Below are 25,011 nucleotides of genomic sequence, written 5' to 3'. Positions count from 1 at the left end.
AGGTTGTAAAAGAATTATTTATTAGAGATGAATACAAAGAGTCTACCATTAAAGATATACGCTTTTATTATTGATAACATTTCATTTTTTTTTATTCAAAAGCTAAAAACTGCAAGGGAAATAGTGAAATGTACACAGCAATAAATTAGGATGAAGTTTTTCCAATTTCAAGTAAACATTTAAAAATACTGCTTAAATTAGGACTTCTGAACCAGATTATAACAAAATCTAAATTAAATGAAAGTCAATGGAGTTAACCAGTTCTTTCTGAATTCCTTTTAGGAAAAAAAAAAAAAAAGTAAAACCACTGGCAAGGCATACAAAAAACAAAAATAGCAATTTTCTGTTCCCTAAGAACCTGTCCCTCCATGTACATTCTTCTTTACATATCCATTAAATTTTGGGGGAGAAAAATCCAGGTTCCAGCCAAGCTTGTCTACCTGCCTGTTCCCCTACATGATATTCTGTCTCCCACTTCTATCTCTTTTCATAGGCTATTGGTCCCCTATGTCTGGAATACTTTCCATCCTCATTTCTATGACTTGGAATTGCTAGTTCTCTTCAAGGTTAAACTTAATTACCACACTCTCCAAGTGGTCTTGATTTCCCCAGTATCTGCCTCCCATCTCAAATTACTTTGTATGTATTTAGTCTATAACCTGCATTTATCTGTAAATGTGCTGTGTGCCCTGAACCTAGCAGAACAGAAACTCCTTAAAGGCAAGAACGGTCTCATTTTGTATTTGTTTCCCTAATGCCTAGTGGTGTCTGACACATGGCAGATACTTATTAAATGCCTGTTATTGGACTGATTCAGCAGCATAAAGTTGATGCACATAGCTACGATCCTGATTTGCTAACACTTTTACAAAAAAGGGGAATTTTGGGCTAAATATTATGCAGATTTTAACCAAAATGATTTTTTAAAAGTTTTAATTTAGGTCTTAAAGGAATACATGTTCAGAAATGTTAATACAGAACAATTACTTCCCCAGAGTAAAATCCTGGTCACCTGCATAACTAACTCTAAGGCTGACTTTAATCAGTCTATGAATCATAACAAGGGTTTACAAATTTTAAAATGCTAAATTAAAAAGTACTGTAGATATATAATATACATTGTATATAGGTGTGTATATATAAATACGTATATATACGTATACACACACACACATCTGAGAATAGCAAACAAAGTGCTGAGGTCCCAAACCCTGATAATCTCTTCCAATCAGTATCTTCTACTGCTCTGATACCCTAATGCATAAAAATCTCAAAACAGCTTTGAATACATGTTGCCATAAAACAGTGTTATACTGGTGGTATATAGGGGGGAGGGAGTAAGGCAAAAACAGCTGAGGAACCAGCAGAATGATTGTTCAGCATGAAGTCTAAGTCATTAAGGACTGTCAGTCACTTCACTCAACCTAGAATAACATTAAATCAGATACACACTTTGAAATGAGGGGGTTTATTATGATTTCAAACAGTGTAACGCTGCACGCAGATGACAAAAATGCCCACAACTTCAAGGAACACAAACACATGCTCCTGCCTACTGAAATCGTCCTGAAATTCGGACTTACCTTGACCACGTTGGCTTTATGCCTCTCTAAAACCTGGAGAGTCTGGGCAGTGCTGGAATCGATGACAAGCACGAGGGAGTGACATCCGTAAGCAATCAGACCTTGCCAGCCCCTAACAAATCAAAAGAAAAACGAAATTCAAGGGGCCTTTGCATTCCAAGCACTTGGCACACACCGCTCTGGGTACACAGTAGGCGCATAATACATGCTTGCTGACTAGAAGGATAACTTAAAAACAAACATAAATGACACAGAATCCAGATTGTTTACGGAATTGTTCTACCTCCTCCAAAAACAAGCACCCCGAAAAATGTGAACTACGTTAAAACGTCTACCCAGCGTCATTTAAAATAAAACCGCCGCCAACCCTGTCCGAGCTCAGCTGAAAAGAGGATGCCAGAATGTGCAGGCCTCAGTTTCCTCATCTGTAAAACGCAGGGGCTGGACTCGGGGGTCTCTGCTATTTCCAGGGAAAGACCGAACGCCTGCAGGGCGGCGGGGACGGGGTGGGAGGCCAGAGCTCCGAGCTCTGCCTCGGCGGTCCCCCCGGTCCGAGGGGGAGGATCCCTGCAGCGGGCCTGTCACTCAAGCTCCGCTCGCCTCAGTTTCCCCAGTTATCTCAATGGGGACGAGAACAGCACCTACTTCCCGGAGCAGTTTGGGGGATGAACGGAGAGAATAGGGGGGAGGCGCCTTCCCCGACGAGGAAGGCCGCGGAGCGCCGGGGGGCTCCGCTCCCACCCCGCCCCCTCCTCGGGCCCAGGCCTCGGCCCCGCCTCCTCGGCCCGGCCCGCTCCGTTCCGCCCCGCCCTCACCAGTCCACGGCCGCCTTGTTGTGGGCGTTGAGGGCCCCGGTGAGAGTCCGCGCCGACAGTTTGATGTTCACCGTGTAGGGCAGCATCTCCTGGGCCCGGGTCCCGAGCCACGGCCTCGGCAGGACGCGGGCCAGCAGCACCGAGCCAGGGCGCAACAGCGGCTCCGCCGTCCCCGGCAACCAGGAAGCGCGGGGCGGAAGCACCGCGCTCCGTCCGGCCCTCCGTCCGGTGCCCACAAGGGTCCGGGCGCTCCGCGAGCCGGGGCCGCGCAGTTCCGCGCAGCCTGAGGCCCGGCCCGGCCGAGCGGCTCCGCCTCTGGCGGCTTATCGCCTCTTTGCGGTGGGGGCGGGGTGGCAGGAGGGTCACGTGGGACCCTATCCGGGCACCGAGGTCTGGCTTCGAGTTCTGCCGCTTCCTTCCTCGCTGACCTGGGGCTGTTGGCGGCCCCTCTCGGGTGGTCGGGGCTGGACCCCCGAGGCCCTGGGCCGCCCTGGGCTCTGAGGCCCGGCGCATGTCGGGGGCCCGCCGCGCTGGGGCGGGAGCAGTGAGGACGGGGCCGGCTCGGCTCCCCGGTGTCCCCTGCAGCCTCACCTACGGAGCCAGGCAGCTAAGTATTCCAGGCAGGACTTGAACCCAGGTCTAGCAGTTACCCCACGCTGCCTGGGTTTGCATCCTCGCTCTGCCACGTGCCACCCGGATGACGACACAGCCCTTTCAGAGTTCAGATCCGACTTCGGACCCTCCTAGCGGAGTGACCTGTTTGCCTCAGTTTCCCCAATGAGCCGGAGAAGGCAATGGCGAACCCCTCCAGTGTCTTTGCCAAGAAGCCCCCAGACGGGTCATGAAGAGCCAGATGCCAGCTGAAAGGATTCAGCTACCAGCAGGGCTTAATTTTCGCCCCCCCCTTCCCCCCTCCCCCCCCTTCCCCCCTCCCCCCCTTCCCCCCCCCCGTGTGGTGATGGTGACCCTGGGGGGGTTCCCAAGAGTGGGATAGAGATCTCTGGCCTCTTTGCCCCTCCCCCTCATTCCTGCCAGGGCTATGGGGGGACCATCTCTGTCTGTCCCTTTAAGCACTATTAGTGTAGGGAATGTGATTAGATTCCAGCTACCTTCTGTTCTGTGGTTGGGCTTGGCCACTTCCTCAAGGCCAGTTCCACAATCCACTCTCATAGAGAATAGCCTTTATCCAAGTCAAGAGCAAAACAGAAGTCAGAGAAGGTCACTGTAGGAGACTGTGGACCAGACAATGCACAGTTAAGGAGTTCTCCCACTGGGAACTTGCTCAACCAAGAGAGAGGGTCTTGGATCCCAAGCAAGGGCAACTCCCTTAGGTCTCTAGAGTAGCAAGCTGGGAATAGGGATCTGATGGAGACTGCCTGCCCTTCTCATCTCTTCCCAGGCTGTTCCTTCAGCAACCTGACCTGGGGTTGGCCTCTTCCATCTTTGCTCTCAAGGACACCCAAATGATGAATCCCCCAAAGGGGAACTGCTGAAAATGGAAGAAACCGTCTCTGGCCAACTCCACCAAACCTACCTGTAAGGCATCATCAACAAGGAGAGAGTTGGTACCAATGGGCTTTGGGACCATATCTGTAAGATGAGAGGACTGTAAGGGATAATCTGTACAGGCCCTTTATAGCTAGAGCTCTAAATCTTATGAACTCTCAGGAACTGTCTCCTCCTGCTCTGTCTGACACTGATGTCCAACGTCACTGACTAAATGCTGTAATCCAATACTGTGGTCTATTTGGCAAAGAAACAAAGAGAATTTGAGGGGCATTTGTTTATTATTGCCTTGTATAGAATTTTGTTTACCTTAAGATGATATGCAACAGGCAGAAAATGCACTTAAATTATGGAAAGAAAATGAAATATCTATCATAATTAATCTAGTAAATCATTATTTCACTCCATTAAACATTATATACTCAAAATATTATCGTTGAATAGTTTTTATTACTTTTACAAACTATTCTCAATTGAGTATACCATACAAATCAACCTCCTCCTTCCTATAATTCATATTATGAAATAAATTAGAAGCAGGCATCTCAGGAATAAGCAGTAATATCTGAGAAGGCATAGAAACAGTATTAGAGGGCAAATGTATAACTAGCATGAGGTGGAGAGTGATTGTATCCCAGGGTAATGGAGTAAGAGAAACTCACTAGGCAGTAGGTTTCTCCCTGAAGTGACTACTCTCCCTACTACTCACCTCATCATCCTCTGTTGGCTTCTAGGTTGTACGCTTAACAGCCTGTCACCCATATGAATTGATATGGTGCCCCTGTCATAAGAAACTCTTCCTTTCCTCTCTCAGCTACATTCCATCATTCATTTATGCATTAATTCTACAAGCAATACCATTGGGGCACACTGCTCCCTCACATTCATTTTTAATTGGTTTTGTCCCCAATGAAAATATTCCTAAATATGTCTCTAGGAGAAGGAGATGGTGATGCTCTCCACCCCCTTCTCACTGCACCACACACTGCACTCAAAGAGACCAAATTTGATCTTGAGATATTGACCACAAGAAGGTCTAGTGGAAGAGGATTAGATTTCTTCAGTATGTCCCAAGGAGGCAGAACCACAAGCAGTAAGTGGAAGTTAAAAGGAAGCAAGTAAAGGTAAGATGTTGAGAAAAGCTTCCTAATAATTAAAACTGCCTAGAAACAGAATGATTGCTTCAAGGGCTAGTGGATTTTCCTTCATTTGGGGTCTTCAGGCTGAAGTCAGATGATCAAACTTGTCAAAGGATTAGACCAAGTATTCCTTTTCAGGCATGGGTTAGACTAGCTGGATGCAGAGGTCCCTTCCAGCTCTAAATTCTCAAATTCTGTGATTTTAGGGGAAGCCCCAATTTCTGGGAGCCAATGGGAAGTATTACTGTGACTTACAGACAAAACTTTGCAGTATTCAATCTCATCAAGCTGACTGGAGAGATTTTCAGAATTAATTAGGAAATCCTGTGCTTAAATCACCCCCTTTTAACTATTAAGCATCTACTGTTCACAAAGCAGAATAGGCCAAGAGGGCAGCATAATCTATGTCTTCAAGAAATTTGTGATTTAGGGGATAAGTTATGAGTAAAAATACTTAAAATATTCTTTGAAGGTAGAAAAACCTGGAATCTTATTGGCATAGTGAATTCCAGATGAAAAAACCCCCTCTCCTAATTTGAATCAGTACCTACAACCTAGTTATATCAGGAGAGTTACTGGGGACATTCTGAGCTAAAGTAACATACCCAGGATCACACAGTTTTTGTCAGAGGCAAGATGAACACAGGTCTTCCTGGATCTAAGGTCAATTCTCTATGCAGATAACATCTAGATGTCTCGGGGGGCTCTGGAACTACATTGACATACATCATTAAGAAAAATAGACACATGCCTATTGTAGGCACTATAGAACCTAGTCTATAAGAATCAAGTATTCAATACAGGAAGTAGAAGTGTCCGAGAACCAGAGGTTAGATATAAGCCCAAGTGCCACTCCTATATAGTATGTATTTTCTAAACAAAATCATTCTTTCAATCTATAATGGTGACAAAAGAGAAAAAAATTGTTCAAGAGTAAGGGTCAGGATTAAGAGAGCACTTTACCTAAAGGCAAGTTCGGGCTTAGGATTCAGAATTCAGTATGGAAGCCTGTCAATGGAATGCACACATACTCTTCCAGTTTTTGGTTATATGTTTAATCTCACAATTAACGATGTAGGTAGAAAATTATATGGGCAAAGGAAGTGACACATGACATATACCAGATACCCATAAGGAAGACATTCTGATAAAAGTGATCACAGGAGTTAGCAGATAACTGGAAACAAAATGGGAGCCCGTGACTGGGAGAATGGATAACAAATGGTACTCTATGAATATAATGGAATATTATTGTAGAGTAAGAAATGGAGAATATGAGGAAGCCGTTAGAAACATGGGAAGATTTGTATGAACTGATGCACAGAGAAATTAATGGATATAGAAAAAGTGTATAAAATAACTTCAACAGGGAAGTCAAACTTTGAAAAAACCAATAATGGTCCTAGAGAACAGATAGTGAAACGTGCCTTCCTCCTTTGGTCAATCAGGTAGAGGACTATGATGGAAAAGGATTTTATACATTGTCATACAGGAACACTAAGACAGTTGTGTTCATTTACAAAGAGGGTTCTATTCTGGAGTCAGTGGTAGAGGGTAGAAGGAGTGTAACCAAAAATGACAATAACTTTTTAAAAAGGCATTAAGTAAACTTTTTTTAAAATGACCTCAGGAATCTCATCAAGATTAGATGAGATAAGATGAACTAAGGCTGTACAGAAGCCAAAATACAAGTGCACTAGTGCAGTTATCAAGGTAACAGAGCTTGACTTAGGTTGGATTATGAAAGTTTATAGAGATTATGACCAACCCCTAGAAAGGGAGACATCTGGGTTTTGAATATCAGGTTGGGAGGAGTGAGAGTGGAGCCATGTCTGCAAACATCATGAGAAGAGAGCAGAGAAAGATCTGCTTTACAATCTCACTCAGCATTCTTTCCTTTCTCCATGCTCTTGCACACATGGAATGCCCTCCTTCCTCATCTCTGCCTCATAGAGTCACATGTACATTTGTCCTTCCTTGCCTGAGAAGACCATGCCATCAGAGAAATAATGACATGACTTGCACTTGACTTTGTTTTTTGAGTGAGGGAGGGCTGTGCAGGTCATCAGCCTCACTTCTCCTCCAGAGCCATCTGAATCCAGTGATCATATATTCATCAGGATGACTGGAGATGACCCAGGATGAGGCAACTGGGGTTAAGTGACTTGCCCAATGTCACATAGCTAGTGAGTGTCAAATGTCTGAAGTGACATTTGAACTCAGGTCCTCCTGACTCCTGCACTGGTGCTCTATCCACTGCACCATCTAGCTGCTCTGATAGAGTCATGTGCCTCCTTCCAGAAAGAGCTCCAGTGCCATCTTCTACACAGACTTTCCTGATCCCCCAGACTGCTAGTGCTCTCCCTTCCTAACCATGTCATATTTTAAAATTGATTCTGTATATATTTATGTATGCACTATTTGTCTCTTCTGTTAGATTATAAGCTCTTTGAAAGCAGGAACTATTTCGTTCAATGTCTTTGTATTCCTAATACCTACATAGTAATTGGCACAGGATAGACACTTTGAATGTTTGTTGATTGATTACCTGATTGATAAACAGGGATAACTATTGTCATCACCATCCTAGGGAGATAGCTTTTTCATAGAATTTGGAGCTGAAAAGGATCATAGATATTTAGTCAAACCTTCCAGTTTTACAGATGAGGAAATTGAAGTAGTAAGTAGTACAGCTAAGATTAGAACTTAGGGCCCTTGGCTCAAATTCCAGTGCTCTTTCTATACCACCCACCAAAATATTACAAGAATTGGTAAGAAAACTCCTCAAGTCTTATTCTATTAAATACAGAAACAAACCAAAAAATCTCATGCTAAAATATAGGCACAGTCCCTATGCTGTAAGATCTAATGATATAAAACAAATGTTGCTTAATTGGAAAAATAGATAATTCAACAAAGCAGTCAATTGCATCAGAAAAAAAGTGACACCTTAAGGAAAGATCAAAAAGTGTAGTATATCAAGCTCACAGATGGAGGTGGGAGGGGACAATCACTGGGCAAAAATGAGCCCCAAGGAGGAAGAGGGATAAATTAGTTATCTCTTGTAGAACATTTTGAAGACAAAAATGTTAAATATTCAGAGCAGGGGGTGATTGCCATCTGGGGTCAGAAAAAAATATCTCTCCCATGATACAAGGTTGTAGAATTAAGTATGTTAATGGATTTTTATGGCTTTCTCTAAAGCATCTGGCCTGGCCACTGTGGAAGACAGCATATTGGATGAGATGGACGATTGATCTTTTTTAATAGTATGAATTCTCTGTTCCTCTTTTATGGCTGAAAAAAATTAACATTTTTTACAATCTACACTTGGAGAATTTTTTCCTTATCTATATACCCCTCTTAAAGGGCACATTGCTAGTCTCCCCCATAAGATGGCTCTATTGTTTTCCTCTAAATTGTATTATTTGATTTCGGTTTGTTATAAATATCTCGGGACATATCAGAATCAGCCTGCTCTAAGCATAGGCAGGGAGATCAATCTAAAGGGAAATGTGGTGCCCATTTAAATACATTTTGTTAATCTTTTATGGTATCACTTCAGAACACATGGTAAATCCTTTCATGGACAGAGTTATTGCAAACCATTTCGGAAAACAGCCTCAATAAAATCCAAGTTCTCAGGCAGACTTGATTTTCCATAGACTGGCAGAGCCATCATTCCAAAGGATGTTAAAAGTCTCCTGTTAGTATTAGTGAAGTAGGAAAAACTCATCAAAACAGTGTTTGGTAATGGATTAATTAGGGGAGCAAAGGGTAGCAGGTAGCTACTATTGACTTCAGGCTATCTTTCATATTTATTAGGCTTTTAAACATTAGAGTTGGAAGACTTGTTCAAAGTCATCTAATCCAATTCTATCATTTAACAAATAGGACAAATGAGGTCTTGTGAAATTAAGTGGCTTACCTCAAATCACACAGCTATAAAGTGAAAGAGCTAAGATTTGAACCTAAGTTCTTTGACTCTAAATCCAGTGACTTTAAGAGAGAGAGAAAGTGCTCTAGAAGGGGGAAAAGATGAAGGATTTTTTTTACTCATTGTTCTAAGTAGCAGGATGATAATAGTGAGGATACAAGAAGGGATTAGACCTGTGATTTAAATAGTATAGGGAACTCCCCAGTGAAGAAGCCTCCTCTGCTGTGGCAGGTCAATATTTTTTCCTAGAGAATTAACAAGAGTCTAGAGGCTTTACGTAAGTTACCTTGTGTTACACAGCTAGGAAATGTCTGAGTCAAGGTTAAGAACTCTATCTTCCTGACACCAAATCCAGCTCTTTATCTACTGTCCCACCTAGCTGCACCTCTAAATATCAAAATGCCAAATGTCAGCACCAGCAGCAACTTCAAAGTACTCTGATAATGAATGATCTTAGGGTTCCATGTGATGTTCTAATAAAGAGTGGTACATTCTTCATATAAGACTGACAAGATTAGCTACTCAACCAGAAGGATATTTTTTTTGTCATTTTTCCTGTAGTGAAGATAGGGTTTGCATTTTTTCTTGGGTCTTCAGAATTTCATTTTTGAGATATTTCCCTTATAGAATTTTATGCCATGGGATATTACCTATCCTCCTTCTGAATACCCTCTTTTTGAATATCTGCTATTTGCAATATCCTCTTCTGAAATCTAGAGTACATATCAGACTATGCTTACTATGGATTCTGAAATAGAATAGTCACTTCCCTCCACTGTACTCATTTTTTCTGCATCAGCAACCATGTCTTCCTTTTTGGTCAGTCTGTTTCAAAATAGGAACTCCTTTGTTATTTCCTCCAACTTTTGAAAAATGAAGGGATCATTAAAAAAAGCAAAGTTACCACTTGCTCTGATTTTAGCAGATGGTTGTAGCAACAAGCACCCTGACACATTCAAGGTGGCCTGCTAGCACAGTTTCTTAGATCTGCTTTTCTAAAAGGAAACTTTTGAGGAGGTCAATAATCTTCTTTAATTACATTCACCAACAGAGAAAATGCAAGCAGAGAAATTAAGACCAACAGGCAGGGCTTCCAACTGTCTGAGTATAAGCAATACGAACTGTCTGACTATTACATAGATACATAGTTACCAGAGAAAGAAGCACCAACATCTGGGTTTTCAAATTAGCGGAGGAGTGGAGGAGACACTCCTTAACAGCTACCCAGAGTCTCATCTGGCACATGAACCTTCCTCCAAAGCAAAACCTCACCTCAGAGCATATATACACTTTTCAGAGCAGGAGGGTATCACCGTGCCTCATTAATAATTAACAAAAGGTGTGGGCCTTCCTACAAAACAAGTCTCCCCTAATCAAGCTTCCCTTAAAGGGCTCCACCTGAGGCCTATTAATGGGCAGGAATAATCTTTACATTATAATGATGCTCCTATTTCAAGATAAATGAAGTTCCCATCATTACTACATCATATCTCTGCCCAGTTTATGATCAGTTTCTCAAAACTCAATCCATTTCCTTATTTTGTTCAGGTGGTTTGCTGTGTACTCTCAATATTCCTTTTTTTGTACTCTTTTTGAGAATCTACTGATCATCACACAAATTTTGTTTTTGTTTTCTAAGCTACCACACTCCCTCTCTCTGATTCCTGGATTTCCTCACATTCATATAGCTTTTAATAATACAATACTACCTTCATATATTGTTTCTTTTGAACAAATTAGTCTCTTCCATAGTCATGAGTAATCCTACAAGTCTTGGTGAAGGCTAGGAAGGTAAATTTGCCACCCTGGATCAAAATTTCTAGTTCACCTTATTTATTATCCATACTGTGTGTGTTTACATATAGCTACCCAGTGGTTTTTGTTATTTTAGTTACCTTTCTTCTTGGATGTTGTCTCTTGTCCTATCTATGAATCTTTTTCTTCCGTGTTGTACCTGCTACTCTCCATGATATCTAGTTTGGAAAATACATATGAGAACTTTTCTCTCTTCCCCTTCCTTTTATTTTTTAATAGTTTTGTGGATGTCTTGTTTTGATGTCACTGGAAGATGCATTTCTTTGCAACTTGGATATCAAACCTTTATCACGTATTTTATACAACATTTTCCCCTAATTGATGATAGTTTCCCTTTCCTAGATACTTTGATTTCATTCTTGCAAAAGCCTTTCAGTTCCATAAAATTGAATAAAAGAGTAAGAGGCCATCTTTTTAATATAGACATTCTACTGGGTGTTGATGAGTCGAAATACCATTGCCTCCAAAGATCTAAAGGTTAGTATTTTTAATTTGTGAAGCAAAACAAGCATTTTTATAACAGAAGAAAAGATGATTGCATATGAAACTTCAAATCTACAGCTTGCTATTCCTTTCAAATATACAACAAAATTAACATGTAAATTCTTTTTTTTCCTCCCCCCATCCTAGAGATGGTTACCATGAGACACAAGTAGTTATATGCACACATCCATGCATGCATGCATGCACACACACATTATTCTATACATATTTCTTATCAGTTTTTTTCTAGATGCAGGTAGCATCTATCTTCATATGTTCTTTATAGTTAATTTGGTTATTTGTCAAAGTTGTTCTTAAAATAATATTACTGCTCTTGGTTGTGCTCATTTCACTCTTCATAATTTAATGCAAATCTTTCCATGGTTTTCTAATATCATTGAATTCATTATTTCTTATAGCACAGTTGTAGTTCATCACAATCGCACACCACAACTTGTTCATCCATTCCCCAATTGATAAGCATCTCTGCAATTTCCAATTCTTTGCCACCACAAAGAGAGCTGTTATAAACATTTTAGAACATATGGATTCTTTTCCTTTTTCTCTAATTATCTTTGGAAATAGACCAAGTAGTGGTATTGCTAGATCAAAGGGTATGGTTAGTTTAATAACTCTTAGAGCATAATTCCAGATTGCTCTCCAAAACTCTTAGATCAGTTAGCAATTCTACCAACAATAAATTAGTGTCTCAATTTTTCCACATCCCCTCCAACATTTGTCACTTTCCCCTTCTATCATTTTAGCCAATCTGGTAGGTATAAAATGGTATCTCATTATTGATTCTCTAATTAATAATGATTTAGAGCATTTTCCATATGACTATAAACTGTTTTGATTTCTTCATTGGAAAACTGCCTGTTCCTATTCTCTGGCCATTTATCAATTGGAGAATGACTTGTATTCGTATAGATTTGACAAAGGTTAGTATTTTACAGAGAACGATAGAAAGACACATGAAGAGTTGAACAGGCTAAAACTGAAAAACAGAACTAAGGAAATAACTCTATGACAGAAAAGAGGACGTAGGCTGGTACCATGGCAAAAATGAGGAAGGACACTTAGGAAACCACAATGTTCTGCTGGTATGCTATTGATGTTGGAAGAAAGTAAGAAAGGTCTCCAAAACACTGGGGAAAGCCCTTGTGGCAAAGTTTTGGAAGAATGTAGTCCCATAGGATATTAGGGTGGGTACATTGCAATCTACATCATTTGAAGTCATCCAAAATTGACAAAGATCGTAGAGTCATATATTTTATGATGACCTGTATCCTGATTTGAAGATTCTCCCCTACCCACAATTATGAAGAGTTCTTCCTTTAATTTTACTTCATTTTTCAAAATTTTAAGTGATTTTTAAAGATCACATAATGTGTTATATGCCATAAGATACTGTTCTAACCTTTTACTTATTTATTTATTTTTTTGGTCTTAAACTGCTTTCTGGTTTGCTTAGTAGTTTTTGTTAAATAGGAATTCCTTCCCAGAGTGCTTTATATTTTTACATTTATTGAACTGAATTTGGTCATAAAGATCTTAATTATTTAGTCTACTTTTCTATATTTAACAAGTACCAAATAGTTGTTATGATTGTAGCTTTATAATGCAATTTGAAGTCTGAAAGTGTTTATCTCCTATCATTTCTACTCTTTTTTAATTATTTGCCTTCAGAGTTTATGATTTTTATTTCTTCATAGATTGTTTTGCTTATTTTTATACAGTAATCTCTTGATAATTTAACTAGTATTATACTAAACGTATAAATTAACCTAGGCAGTATTAGGTTTTTATTATTTGGGGGCATCCTAACCATGAACAATATGTATCTCTTAAATTACTTAGGCCTTCTTTTATTTCTGTAAAGAATATTTTGTAATTATATTAGTATGTCTCAAAGATGTCATGGTAGATTAAATTCCATCTATTTTACATGTTTTATAGTTATTTGAATAGGATTTCTCTATGTATAATTTCTTCTTTTTATTATTGTGAAAGAGAAATGTAGTGATTTTTTTTTATGGATTTATTTTCCATCCTGGTACTTTACGGAAGCTATTAATTATTTTAGAGTTGTTGTTGTTGTGTGTGTGAGTGTGTGTGTATACTGATTTTCTAGTTTTTAATAGTTTGCTATTCTTTTTCTATTTTGCTAATGTATGTTTTTAGGGATATAATTTGTCCTCTCAGACAATTTCTGCTGAATCCCAAATATTCTGGTATGCTATCTTAATTGTTATAATTTGTGTTATTATTTTGTTCTTTTATGTAGTTCTTAATTTTTTCCATGATTTGTTTTTTGATACATTCATTATTCAGGATGCTGTTATTTCATCCTCTTTTAATCATATATTTTGCTTGTTTTTCATTTATTTTTATATTTGCTTGTAATTTCTCTAGCACATTGGCTATTTTTGTAAATTTTATCATGACATTTACATATACAAATATTCAGAAGGCATTTTATATCTTCAGATCTATGTATTCTAAGTGAACACAGTCCTATGTTTTCTTTTTTGTTTATCTGTTAGGTTTATCTATTTCTGAGAGAGGAACATTAAAATGTCCTTTAGTTATTGTGTTACTATCCCATTTTTTCAATTTAGTTAACCTTTCCTTTACAAACTTAGAAACTGCCATTTGACACATAAAAGTCCAAAAATTATATCATTTCATTGTCTATGGTACCTTTAAAATAATGCAATTATGTATAACTAAGTTTGTCTTGACATTGTGAATTTTTGTTTTTTCCTTGCCTGATAGTATGATTCATTTTTAGACTCACCTGAAGCATAGCAATTTATTCCAGTTTATTTATTTTATACTTACTACTGTTTTTCATTTAATTGAGAAATGCCATTCCATCAAGTGTTAGTTTCTTGCCTTTGGGGGAAAGGGAAAAACACCATTCTATCCCTTCTCCTCTGGTAACCCTGTGAGGGGCCTAACACACTGAGAGGACTCCACTCTGAGGCTTGACTTCTAGGGAGGCTGATAACCAGGCTAAACTCATTCCTCAGTGATCCTGAACCTTCTGCCCCCTGCATCCAAACGTTCCATCCTTCACTGTGCACTCCCTTATTCCTGTCCCCCTCAACACAACCTCTCCCCAAATATCCTACTCTAAAATCTTTTCCATCCTGTTCTCTGAAATTCCTGCTCCTTATGTAGCAAATTTGTTTTAATCTTATATCTTTTGTTTTCACTTCTGGGTTTAACTGAAACTTGACTCTGACATGATGACATGAACTCCCTGGTCGCCCTTTCTAGCACTGATTTAGCTGTTACTCATTATTGCCAACACACACTCACTGGTCCAGGTGAGGAAGCTGGAACATTCCTGCTTCCCCATTTCACTCCCAAGTTTTCCTTCTAACCCTATTATTCAGTAATCTCTTTTCTTTTGGGGTTCCCTCGATCCATATCTACCACCTAATCCAAATTAAAGTAGCTGTTGTCTATCACCCTCCAGGATACTTTCTTGTTCTTTATGAGTTTAATGCCTGGCTCACAGCCTTTATTTCTTTTCTCTCTTACTACTCCTGCCCTCATGAGAGTACTTTGATATACACATTGATACTCCTTCAAACACGGAAACCTCATTTCACTTCTACCCCAGCTCAGTTGCACAAAGAAGTGATCATATACTTGAGCTTTGACCATACCCTTGATCTTGTCATCACCTACAGACCACCACGCTCCTATTGAGGAACTCTGAAACTACCTTATCTGATCACATTCTGTTGTCATTTCACCTGAGGTATTTGATCATTTTGCCAGAACTATTCTGAGAAAAAATGTATCATGTAGTAATCAATTTAATTCAATTTCATCCAGTCCAATTCAGCCAACAAGTGGCAATAATGTCATAGTAACAGATAATATTTATATACCATGATAATGCATATCATTTGTTTTACATAGTTTGTCTCACCTCATTTTCACAACAACCTTGTGAGATAGGTACTTTCATTTGTGTCATTTTACAAATAAGAAATCTTAGGCAGAGAGAGATTAAATGATCACACAACTAGTGTGAGGCGGGGTTCAATCTTCAGTCTGAGCTCCAGTCTAGAGTTCTATCTACTACCCCAAGCTACCTCTCAAACTCTGCACTAGGTTTTTCTTCTCCTGTCTTGTTCATGATTCATTTATATCAATGGCTCTCAAAGACTGTGCTATGGCACAGTAATGGGCTTCAGTTTATCCCAGTGCAATGTATGCTAATGTGCTATAAATTGGATGGAACTTACATTTGCAATAATATGCAAGTGTGATTTTCCCAACTCTCATTATGTTACCAATTTAAAAACAACTCATTTCTTAACTATAAGGATAATACTGTGCTATCAGCAAAAACAGGTTTGAGAACTCTATCATTTTGTCCTTTTAACACAGATTTTTCATTTTTAATGATATTTTATTTTTTTCCTAAAGTTACATGTAAAACATTTTTTAACATTCATTTTTTAAAAATTTTGAATTCCAGATTCTCTTCTTCCTTCTCTCCCTCCTCTCATTCTCCCCTGAAATGATAAGCAATCTGATATAAGTTATCTGTGTTAACACAGAATTTTTAGTCTTAAAAATTCCACTTGTTTGTGGAAGGATCTGAAATATTTATGGGTAATATGTCTTATTTAATTCAATGAATGAATAAAAAAATGCTCAGGGTTTTTTGTACCAATCACTGTACTAAGTACTAGGGATATAAATCTAAGAAGCATTATAATCCCTTCTCTTACTGAACTTATATACTAATAGGGTAAGAAAACAGAAATAAGGTAGCAGTGGTCAGAAAAAAGTGTTTTGGTCAGTAATCACAGGGATTGTGAGTAGATTGACAGGGATCATGGGTTCCCAGATTGTAGATTTAGAATTAGAAAGTTGCTTAGAGTCCTAGAGTAATTGACTGACCTTTCCAAAAAGAGTAGTGTGGAATGGATTATTCTCCCCAGAGCTAGAGGAGGAAAGGTGTGGAGAAAGAAATGCGCTGGGGCAGTTATGGTGAACACTCACCAGTCAGAACCTCAAGGATACAGGGGCTTCACTGTATAAAATAACTGTTAAGGTTGATCTGTTACATAATAACTGATCTAGCAAGCAATCATAACACAGAATTAACATATGAAGTTATTTATAGAAATTCAGACTGAAATTTCTGGTTACATGAGTCAGTAACGAGTCAGAAGACATTTATTACGAGATCACTGTGTGCCAGGTACTCTGTGTGTGTGCATGCGTGTGCGTGCATGTGCATGCATATGTGTGTGTGTGTGTATGTGTGCGTGTGCACGTGCGCGCAAAGAAAGGCAAAACCTCATGCCTTCTTGGAGCTTGCTTTCGAATGGAGGAGACAACCTGCACATAATTACATGTATACAAGTGTGCCACAGGGTTCAAAGCCGGGCATTTCTCATTGGTGGAGACAGTTATTCAACATGTGCCTGCAAAAGAAGCTAGGGATAATTTGGGAAGTTGTGGTTTTTGTTGTTTGGCCTTCTGGTTTGGAGAGAAGACACACACAATTGGAGGTTCTCTTTAGGCTAAGGTCACTGAAGGTAGAAAAAGACCAGGAAAAATAAAATATGTATAGAAGTGGGTACCTCAAGCATGTCCCTCTCTCTAGCTTGAAGTATTTCTTCTGTTGGAATTTCCCTGGGAATTTCCCCATGGGTGAGAGAGATGCTCTCTCTCTCTCTCTCTCTCTCTCTCTCTCTCTCTCTCTCTCTCTCTCTCTCTCTCTCCCTCCTTCCCTCTCCTTCTCCCTCTCTCTCTCCCTCTCATACACACACACTCACACACGCACACACCCACATAGCAAGCAGACAAATGTTCCCATTGGGAGAACTCATTCACTTTGTTTATTGTCTGGTACATTAAAGGCAGTATATTTTCTCTAATTTCTGTTTGCTGTTGGCTTGGATAAATGCCTTGTTTACTATTCAATATTTGTGATGGTCTATGTACAACTATCATTTGGTAGGAAGTCAAACATTTATTTGCAGCTTGGGGCACTCCTTCCTGGTTGAGGGATAATAATTAGGAAAGTAGTATGAACCCAAAATTCATTTCCCCTAGACTAATAATATTTAGGGAGGAAGATAGATGTAATTCTAGTTTGTCATCTCCTCTCTGAGGAATGGAGAGTGATCAGCCTGGTGTCCCTTGTCTCCTGCTCCTCTCAAGTCAGTAATCAGTCTCCTTTAGAGAGGGATGGGAGAGACTTCTGAGATATCTCTTCATGCTTCCCTTCAAATCAAATTTAGCCAAAGTTATGTGGACCTAATCTACCATGGGTAACACATGCACCCAAGCACACACACACACACACACACACACACACACACACACTTCATACAAGATAGATACAGTGTAGATGGAGGCAATGTCAGAGGAAAGTCACTGGGAGAGTTGTGGTAGGTACCTGGAAGCATCTTTTGCAGCAACTGGAATTTGAGCTGATTAAAGAAAGCCCTCAGGGAATTCAAGAGGCAGAGGTTTAGAAGTAGAACATTCCAGGCATGGGGACAGATAGTAAAAAGATAAAGTCAGAAGGAGTGGCCTGCTTGAAGAAAAGGGAGTAGGGCAACTTAGCTAGATCATATCATATGTGAAGGGGAGTAAAGTATAAAAAGAATGGAAAGGTCGGAAGGGGTAATTTATCGAGGATTTTAAATGCTTAATAAAGGAATTTTTCATTTATCCTGGAAGAAGTATTGAGCCACTGAAGTGTACTGACTATAGGATGATGGCAGTATCAGTACAGACCGTGAGGTATAGGAGAGGTTTTGTAAAGGATGAAAAGACAAGATTTGACAACATTGGATATGTGGGCTGAATTCAAATGAGGAATGGAGATTATAAACCTAAGTAACTTAGAGGATGGCAATATCCTCAACAGTAAAGGTTTAGAAGAGGGGAATATTTTGGGGGAAAGACAATGAGTTCTGTTTTGGGCATGTTGAGTCTGAGAAGCCTTTTGAAAAACCAATTAAAGATATGAAAAAGGCAATTTGGAATGGGGCACTGGAGCTTGTATGTGTGTGTGTTCATCCTTCATTGCCGAAGAAGACCATGCCATCAGAGACTTGACTTGCACTTGACTTTGTTTTGAGTGTGGTTCACCAGCCTCACTTCTCCTCCAGAGCCATCTGTATCTAGTGACCAGATATTCATCAGGATGACTGGAGATGACCCAGGATGAGGCAATTGGGGTTAAGTGACTTGCCCAAGATCACACAGCTAGAGAGTGTCAAGTGTCTGAGGTGAGATTTGAACTCAGGTCCTCCTGACTCCTGCACTGGTGCTCTATCCACTGCACCACCTAGCTGCCACTGGAGCTTAGAAGAGCACTGAGGGATGGGAGATAGATAGATAGATAGATAGATAGATAGATAGATAGATAGATAGATAGATAGATAGAGAGATAGATAGATAGATAGATCGATCTGAAATTGATGGAATCCTAATAAAGCTGCCTCCAACCCCAACATTCTGATTTCCTTATGGGCCCCATTGAAGAGCAGACATGTCTTGATTTAACCACATAATCTAGCTTTAACCACACCACAGGCCCCCAGACTCAATATAGCTACTCCTAGCTAGCTACTGCCCCAAATCCAATTCACGTATTTGAACAGGTGTTTTCAGCCACACTCACATCATCCATTTAGCCCAAGACAGAACCGTAATATCTAACTATACATCTTGACCAGACAGGACCATAATATCAAGCCAAGTGGAGGGCAGCACTACCAGGATGTTTGACCATGGAACCATAGAAGGGACCTCTCCCCATCACCTAATCCTTTAACAAATCCTGCCTGCCTCTTTGTCATCTTACTAAGTTGCTGGTTCCTCTTGGAAACTAGTCTGCTTCTGAGGGAGGTCAATCCTCAATTGTCTACAAAAACTTAGACATGATTAGAAGGAAAGCAGAAAAATGGAAAACAATCTTTATAGCAAGTTTCTTTGGTAAAGGCCTCATTTCTCAAATATATAGAGAGCTGAGTCAAATTTATAAGAATGTAAGTCATTCCCCAATTGATAAATAGCCAAAGGATATGAACAGGTAGTTTTCAGATGAAGAAAGTAAAGTTATCTATAGTCATAGAAAAAAATGCTCTAAATCACTATTGATTAGAGAAATGCAAAAGAAAACAACTCTGAGATACTACCTCACACCTATCAGTATGGACAATATGATAGAAAAGGAAAATGATAAATATTGGAGAAGATGTGGGGAAATTGGGATACTGTTGGTAGAGTTGTGAACTGATCCAACTATTCAGGAGAGCAATTTGGAACTATGATCAAAGGGCAACCAAATTGTGCGTACTCTTTGCTCCAGCAAGACTACTACTGGGACTGTATCCCAAGGAGATTATAAAAAAGGTAAAAGGGCTGATGAGAAAAATATTTACAGCAGCCCTGTTCATGGGGGCAAAATACTGGAAACTGAGCGGATGCCCATCAGTTGGGGAATGGCTAAACAAACTGTGGTATATGAATATAATGGAATACTATTGTACAATAAGAAATGATGAAGAGGCAGATTTCAGAAAAACCTGGAAAGACTTGTACAAACTGATGCGAACTGAGATGAGCAGAATCGGGAAAACATTGTACACAGTATCAGCAACACTGTGTGATGATCAACTATGAATGACTCAGCTCTTCTCAGCCACACAATGATCCAGAACAAGTAAAAAGGACTTAGTAAGGAAAATGCTATCTATATCCAGATAAAGAACTGATGGACTCTGAATGCAAATCAAAACTTTTTTTTTTTTTGCTTACTTTATTCTTTCTCATGTTTTTTTTTTCTTTTGATACATTTCTTTCGCAACTGTGACTAATGTGGAAATATTTTTACATGATAGCACATGTATAACCTCAACTGCCTGCCATTTTAGGAAGGAAGAGAGAGGGAGAAAAATTTGGAATTCATTATCTTGTAAAAATGAATGTTGAAAATTTTCTTGACAGGCAACTGGAGAAAAAAATAGAATACTATTAAAAAAACTTAGACATGAGGGAGTATACCAGAGGAGAAGGTGATCAACAGTGTCAAAGGGTGCAGTAAGATCAAGCCAGCAAAATATTATTAAGCCCTTACTGTGTACTAGGTACTATGCTGAGAGCTGGAAATACAGATACAAGCAAGAAGAAAGATAGACTGACTTCAGGGGAAGACAGCATATGAAAGGGAACTAACACAGTAGGGAGTTGGAGGGAAGTTACCTACATAGGGGTATGGAGGCAAAGTTCAGAAATTCAAGAATCAATGCTGGGGGAGGAGTGGTGGAAGGAAAGAGTCTTTCCTGGAAAAAGAGGAATCTCCAATAGAAGAATGGGGCCAATGAGGGATGGGTGTTCCAAGGTGAAGAGGCCACAGGTGCTGAAGGAAATTCCAAGGGGAGAAGGCAGTTGAAGCATGTTGGCAAAGTTCAGAGAGTCATAAGCAGAGATAAGAGAATAAGGATGACCACTGAGAAAAGGCCATTTGCTTTGGCAATTAAGAGGTCATTGGAGAGAGGGGTTTCTGTTTAACGTCAAGATCAGAAGTCAGACTACAGATGATTTTGAAACAAGTGAGAGAAGAGGAAGTGCATCTATTGTAGATGACTTCTCAAGGAATTTAGTTGAGCAGGGGATATAGGACAAAAACTTATGGGATATTGGATCAAGTGAGGTTTTTTTTTAAAATAATAGAGGATACATTAACATGTTTTTAGGCAACATATAAGGAATCAGGGTAGTAGATAGGGAGAGACTAAAGATTAGAAAAAACGTCACTGATTAGTGGGGGCAAACTTCTGGACAAGACAGGAAAGGATGAAATCAAGAGGGTATATGTTAAAGGGGTTTTCCTCAGGCAAGAAGAGCCACTTTTTCACATGAGACAAGGGCAAAAGAGGAGATAGTAAGGCAACATATCTGGGGGATGTGAGATGAGGAGGAAGGGAGAGGATGAAACTCTTGATGAATAAGTTATTATCCTTTTTTTTTTTCCTTTAAGGACCAACATAGGGAAAGAGAATCCTATTTTATTTCTTCATCTGTATTTGAACAGTCCCAATAAATTATGCATTAACACTATGCCCGTGTAATTGCATTTTGTGAATTAAATCAATAGGCTGGAAGTTCTATATGGTATGTGATTATGATATCTGGAAAATAGATTTTTATGAATTTCTTTTTCTTAACCAATTGTGTTGTGGTAGAAAGAGGATGTCAGGCATTCTAATGGGTCTAATAATTTCTTCATGTCTTCTTCCACTGCATAGAAACCTCCAACCCCAGGCATTAAAAATAGATACTGTATTCCCAAAAACAGATTTGAATTCCTAGACTTCATAGGAATATGCCCACTAACTCCCTTAGAAGACAGATAATTTGCAATGCAATTTCTGTACGGCTCATAAAATCCCTGGTTACTTCAGAAAACCTTGACTCCAGCGGTAGATTATGTCAGAAACAAATACTTTCTTAAGTTATGCTGAAAAGCCCTTGCTTCACTCCAATTCAATTTAGAGGTAGCAGATTGGGATACAAATACAACACAGCAAGTATTCATTAAACCCCTATTGAATGTACAGTATTATACAAGCTGCCATTAAGACACAGTTGCTACTTTGAAGGAGCTTATAGTCCAAGAGGAGGACTTAATGCTGGGCATCTCCCTCATAGGACATGCAATGCAATTTATGACTGTCTTAAAGAATCAGTGCTCAGTGATATTAAACTCCTGGAGAAAGCATGAGTTGTGGAAAATCTCAAAACATCCTGGAATCCTGTCTCCTTACCGCGATAGTGTACTGTGTCCTGCTATAGTACCTAAGTTCTACTCACACATCTTCTACCTATTACCTGAGTGACCTTAAACAAAGCATTGAAACTCCTCTCAGCTTTAGTTTTGTCATCAATAAAACAAGGGGATTGGACCAGATATTCTTTAAGGCTTTTCAGTCATTCAATTAACATTTATTGTGCCTACCATGTGCCAAGTACTTGTCCTAAGCTTTCAGCTCCCGCATTCCACTGGATTGAACAGACGCTCACAAAGAGTCTCCTTGGTATATAGTGAGAGGTGATGTAGAGTAGCAGATAAAATGCTGGACCTGCAATTGGGAAGACCTGGATTTGAATCATGCTTCTGACACTGGGCAACCATGTGTGACCATGGAAAATTACTTAATATCTCTGAGCCTTAGATAATTCTCTAAAACTATAAATAAGTTAATTTTTAATGAATCCACATTTTTCTTTCCTAATCACATTCTGCAGCCATTTCACATCTAGCAGAGGTCAATAAAACATAGTGAAAAGAGCACTGGATTTGGAGTGAAAGGGCTTGGGCTTGAACCTCAGCTCGTTTGCTAGCTGGACGACTTTGCACACATGGGTTGACCTCCCTAAGCCTCACTTTCCACATGACAATGGTCACTGCTGTTGACTCCTGAGATGGTCCAGTGTTACACATTTAGCTTCTACCTCTGAAGGGTGTTCTCAGGAGGAAAGCTTGTGGCCCCCAAAGTTCCCAGTAAAATAAGGAGTTTAGATCTGATTTTGCCAAGTGCCAAATTCATCTCTGGTTTGCACCAAGCTTTTCAGTAGAAAACAGAGATGAACAATAAAACACTCTTCTTCACCATGGCAGGATATTATGGCTTTAAAATAGCTGTCTATAAGAATTGAATTTAGATTTCACATAGAAAATCTTGAAAGGGGAAGAAACTGCTAAAGTTCTCTTGCTATTATAAAAAAGTCTACAAAAAGAGATTTCAACTGAATCATAATAAGAGCTGACCTTCACACAGTACTTTACAGTATACAAAGCACTTTTCTTATGTAACAATGAAACTATCAATGGAGGCCCAGTCTTTGGAGGATGCAGTGTCTTCTGCCTGCTGCATATCGAAATGGAGACTTCTGAGACTGCTTCAGGAAATGTGTGATGAGGTACTACATAATGGAGGGGCCCTATACCCTAATTTGGAGCTTGCGCAGGTATTTGATTACTTTTCTTTCTGCTTATTGGGTAGTCAAGAAAAGCCTTTTGATTGGCTGTTGAGCTGGAAGTGAGTATATATAAAGAAGGGTTCAATTAAAAAAAACTCGACCTGCCTTTCCTGATGGCAAGTGAAACACATACTGCTGTAAATCTTCAGGTGGGAAAAGAGGTAGCCTTATCTCCTAGCTGGATTAAAATTTGGCCATGAACTCATGTTGCCTATGTTTCTTCTGCCTATCTTCTATTGTATCTCTTCTTTGTTGATCTTAGGTGAATGAGTATCAGAAATGAAATGGACCAGGTTGCAACACTGTGAGCTTCAAAGATTGAATGACTCACCAGAGGTCCATCAACAGGAATCCATGGTTGAGTCTGCCAGTAGCAGCAGAGTCCAGTTTTGTGGAAAGAATAGCATAGGAGTGAATCACCCTAGTATCTGAGACACTGTGCCTTGCAAGCAAGGGAATGAATTGTCAGTTAGCTATGCCACATTTGGAGTTAAACTTGACAGGAGAAATATCTGGTTGCTACCACTCAGTTTGGGTTCACTGTTCCCAGAAGTATAAAAGGAGAGAGTATGCCCAGGGTCTCACACTGCATTCTGGGTCATCTCCATTCGTCCTGATGAATATCAAGCCCCTGGACCCAGATGACTCAGGAGAAAAAAGTGAGGTTGGTGACCTTGCACAGCCCTCCCTTATTCAAAGAAAAGTCAACTGCAAGTCAGGTCATCATCTTGATGTCATGGTCCTCTTTGAGAATGAAGGACTAAAACAACAATCATATCTTTTCAGTAAACTTCTTTTCATTAAAGTTAATTGATATTAATTGCTTATGAGCTATGTTGAGGAAGTATCAAACGGTCAAAAAGATAGGAGGCAGTAATCACTGGTTCACTGATTTTAGGGTACTAATCACTTGTGATTAATATTGAGGACTCATGAGCCATAATCCTATCTCTACCTATAAGGAATACTCCTAGAATCCTAAAGGTTCTAGAATCTGTGCTCTGGAAACCCAGGATATCAGTAATAGTGAAGATTGGCAGAGTGAGCCCAGAGGCTCTATGTTTTACACTCATGAGAATTTGTGAGATTGTGGGTGATATGTAATATCCCAGTATGGGTGCTTATTTCACAGCTACAGAGTGCATCTCCTCTGTACTCTGATGCCTTAGTAGAGGCTCTTCATGAATTATTGAAATGAAAGCCTTTCCATGCATATTCTTTCTTCCACTTCAATAATTTTCAGAGAACCCAGTCACTTCCATATCTTGATGAGGGCTTAGGAGTAGGTAAGATAGGTCATGGATATATCATTATCCCCTTTTGACATATGAAGAAACTGAGGCCCAGAGGGTTAAAATCACTTGCCTGAGATCACTTATCTAGTTAGTTGTAGAACCACAACCATAGTGACATGATTTCAGGTCTCTTGATTCCAAATCCAGTGCTTTCCTTACATTAAAACATATTTATCAGAAGGGTTTATAGTAAAAGTGATGGCCCCTGCCCCAAGTGCTCTTCCCTACCCCAACAGACATTTCCACATTTCCCTGTCTTTTTATGTATCTGCTTTAGATATGTGATTTTGTTGGTATAAGAACTCCTGGCAAGGAAAGTCCCTCTACCCAGTTCAGATTAACAACTTTTCCACAACCAAGAGTTTAAGAGAGCTGTCTGGAGCACCAAGAAAACAT

The 25,011-nt window shown here is 39.6% G+C and overlaps 1 protein-coding gene across 3 annotated transcripts in view; it reads right to left on the bottom strand.

Moving 5' to 3' along the window:
* The window catches only part of WDR11 (WD repeat domain 11), an 83,743-nt gene extending 81,189 nt beyond the window's left edge, over positions 1-2,554 (bottom strand). The window contains exons 1-2 of one of the 3 annotated variants that reach the window (XM_072624286.1): positions 2,399-2,554; positions 1,584-1,695 (exon numbers count right to left, since the gene is read on the bottom strand). Coding sequence is in view for 1 of the 3 variants with exons in the window: in XM_072624278.1 (XP_072480379.1) it covers positions 1,584-1,695; positions 2,399-2,484 (198 nt within the window). In the remaining 2 variants the exon portion in view is untranslated. Of the gene's footprint in view, positions 1-1,583; positions 1,696-2,228; positions 2,299-2,398 lie in introns of those variants that run through there. The other 2 variants (XM_072624278.1, XM_072624296.1) reach the window with 2 other exon arrangements.
* Between the last annotated feature and the right edge of the window lie 22,457 nt (positions 2,555-25,011).

Source organism: Notamacropus eugenii, chromosome 1 (genome assembly GCF_028372415.1).
Source record: "Notamacropus eugenii isolate mMacEug1 chromosome 1, mMacEug1.pri_v2, whole genome shotgun sequence".
NCBI lineage: Eukaryota > Metazoa > Chordata > Mammalia > Diprotodontia > Macropodidae > Notamacropus > Notamacropus eugenii.
This window is presented reverse-complemented; position numbering and strand designations above follow the sequence as displayed.